At 41.6% G+C, this 2,092-nt stretch overlaps 1 protein-coding gene across 1 annotated transcript in view; it reads left to right on the top strand.

The window, feature by feature from the left end:
- Positions 1-172, top strand: part of LOC116010894 — a 7,172-nt gene extending 7,000 nt beyond the window's left edge. Inside the window, exon 2 of the mRNA XM_031250390.1 lies at positions 146-172. Coding sequence (XP_031106250.1) covers positions 146-172 — 27 coding nt within the window. The remainder of the gene's footprint in view (positions 1-145) is intronic.
- Positions 173-2,092: the final 1,920 nt, after the last annotated feature.

Genomic DNA, 2,092 nt, shown 5'->3' on the forward strand with positions numbered 1-2,092 from the left:
AAAAAAAAAAAAAGAATAAAAAAAGTATACAAGTTTTGAAAACAATATAAAAATCCAAGTCAATATTTTACGGGGTGAAGTGATTCTTACTTAGCTTATGCTAATTTTTGTCTACACTTTATTTTTGTATTAAATGATATTACAGGTGAACATGAATAAGGATTCGAGATGACGATTTGGATTAGTCTATTTAAGAATAGACTTTGTGGAGGTTTGATATATGAAGAATGATTGGTTGTATTATTTATTTCAAATTGTATTAAATTGGATTTTGGATATTATTAAGTGTTGTAAGTTTGGAATTAGCCTTAGCGTTTGGGTATAGGAAAGATACCTGAGCGTGGCAGTAACATCCGTTTTCTATTGATTATTAATGCTTCCGCTATGATTGTAAAAATTTTCAATTAATTAAGAAAAAAAAATTAAGAAAATTTGGTTATGAAAATTGGGGTGTTACAAATTGGTATCAGAGCGGTACGAACCTTTGGGTTACTAGAAAGTATTAGCGCCTAAGTTGTGAAATTTTGGGTAAAAGTTTAAGTTATGAAAAGTTTGAATATAGGAACCGAAGTTCCGAATTAATAAGAAATCCGTAGTGGATATTTGGTTTGAATATTTTGTTTGAGTATATGTTTAGGTGTGAATTGAGGAAGCTTCGAGGACGAAGCCTTTTCTTAACGGGGGTAGATTGTGACACCTCGAAAANGGGTATATGTCTTCCACACGGTGGTGAGTATAAGCCTTCCGTTGCTTAGTGAGTATGCGTTTCTTCCACACAGTGGTTGGAATATGAGTTTGCCTCTAGCTGATGGGTATATGTCTTGTACACGGGGGTGGGAATACGAGTCGGCCACTGGCTAATGGGTATATGTCTTCTACACGGTGGAGGGTATAAGTCTTCCATTGCCTAATGAGTATGCGTTTCTTCCACACGATGGTGGGAATACGAGTCTGCCACTAGTTAATGGGTATATGTCTTCCACACGGTGGTGAGTATAAGTCTTCCGTTGCCTAGTGAGTATGCGTTTCTTCCACACTATGGTGGGAATACGAGTCTGCCACTGGCTAATGGGTATATGTCTTCCACACGGTGGTGAGTATAAGTCTTCCGTTGCTTAGTGAGTATGCGTTTCTTCCACACAGTGGTTGGAATATGAGTTTGCCACTGGCTGATGGGTATATGTCTTGTACACGGTGGTGGGAATACGAGTCGGCCACTGGCTAATGGGTATATGTCTTCTACACGGTGGAGGGTATAAGTCTTCCATTGCCTAGTGAGTATGCGTTTCTTCCACACGATGGTGGGAATACGAGTCTGCCACTAGTTAATGGGTATATGTCTTCCACACGGTGGTGAGTATAAGTCTTTCGTTGCCTAGTGAGTATGCGTTTCTTCCACACTATGGTGGGAATACGAGTCTGCCACTGGCTAATGGGTATATGTCTTCCACACGGTGGTGAGTATAAGTCTTCCGTTGCTTAGTGAGTATGCGTTTCTTCCACACAGTGGTTGGAATATGAGTTTGCCACTGGCTGATGGGTATATGTCTTGTACACGGTGGTGGGAATACGAGTCGGCCACTGGCTAATGGGTATATGTCTTCTACACGGTGGAGGGTATAAGTCTTCCATTGCCTAGTGAGTATGCGTTTCTTCCACACGATGGTGGGAATACGAGTCTGCCACTAGTTAATGGGTATATGTCTTCCACACGGTGGTGAGTATAAGTCTTTCGTTGCCTAGTGAGTATGCGTTTCTTCCACACTATGGTGGGAATACGAGTCTGCCACTGGCTAATGGGTATATGTCTTCCACACGGTGGTGAGTATAAGTCTTCCGTTGCTTAGTGAGTATGCGTTTCTTCCACACAGTGGTTGGAATATGAGTTTGCCACTGGCTGATGGGTATATGTCTTGTACACGGTGGTGGGAATACGAGTCGGCCACTGGCTAATGGGTATATGTCTTCTACACGGTGGAGGGTATAAGTCTTCCATTGCCTAGTGAGTATGCGTTTCTTCCACACGATGGTGGGAATACGAGTCTGCCACTAGTTAATGGGTATATGTCTTCCACACGGTGGTGAGTATAAG

The sequence above is a fragment of the Ipomoea triloba genome, chromosome 1, assembly GCF_003576645.1.
Source record: "Ipomoea triloba cultivar NCNSP0323 chromosome 1, ASM357664v1".
Classification (NCBI taxonomy): domain Eukaryota; kingdom Viridiplantae; phylum Streptophyta; class Magnoliopsida; order Solanales; family Convolvulaceae; genus Ipomoea; species Ipomoea triloba.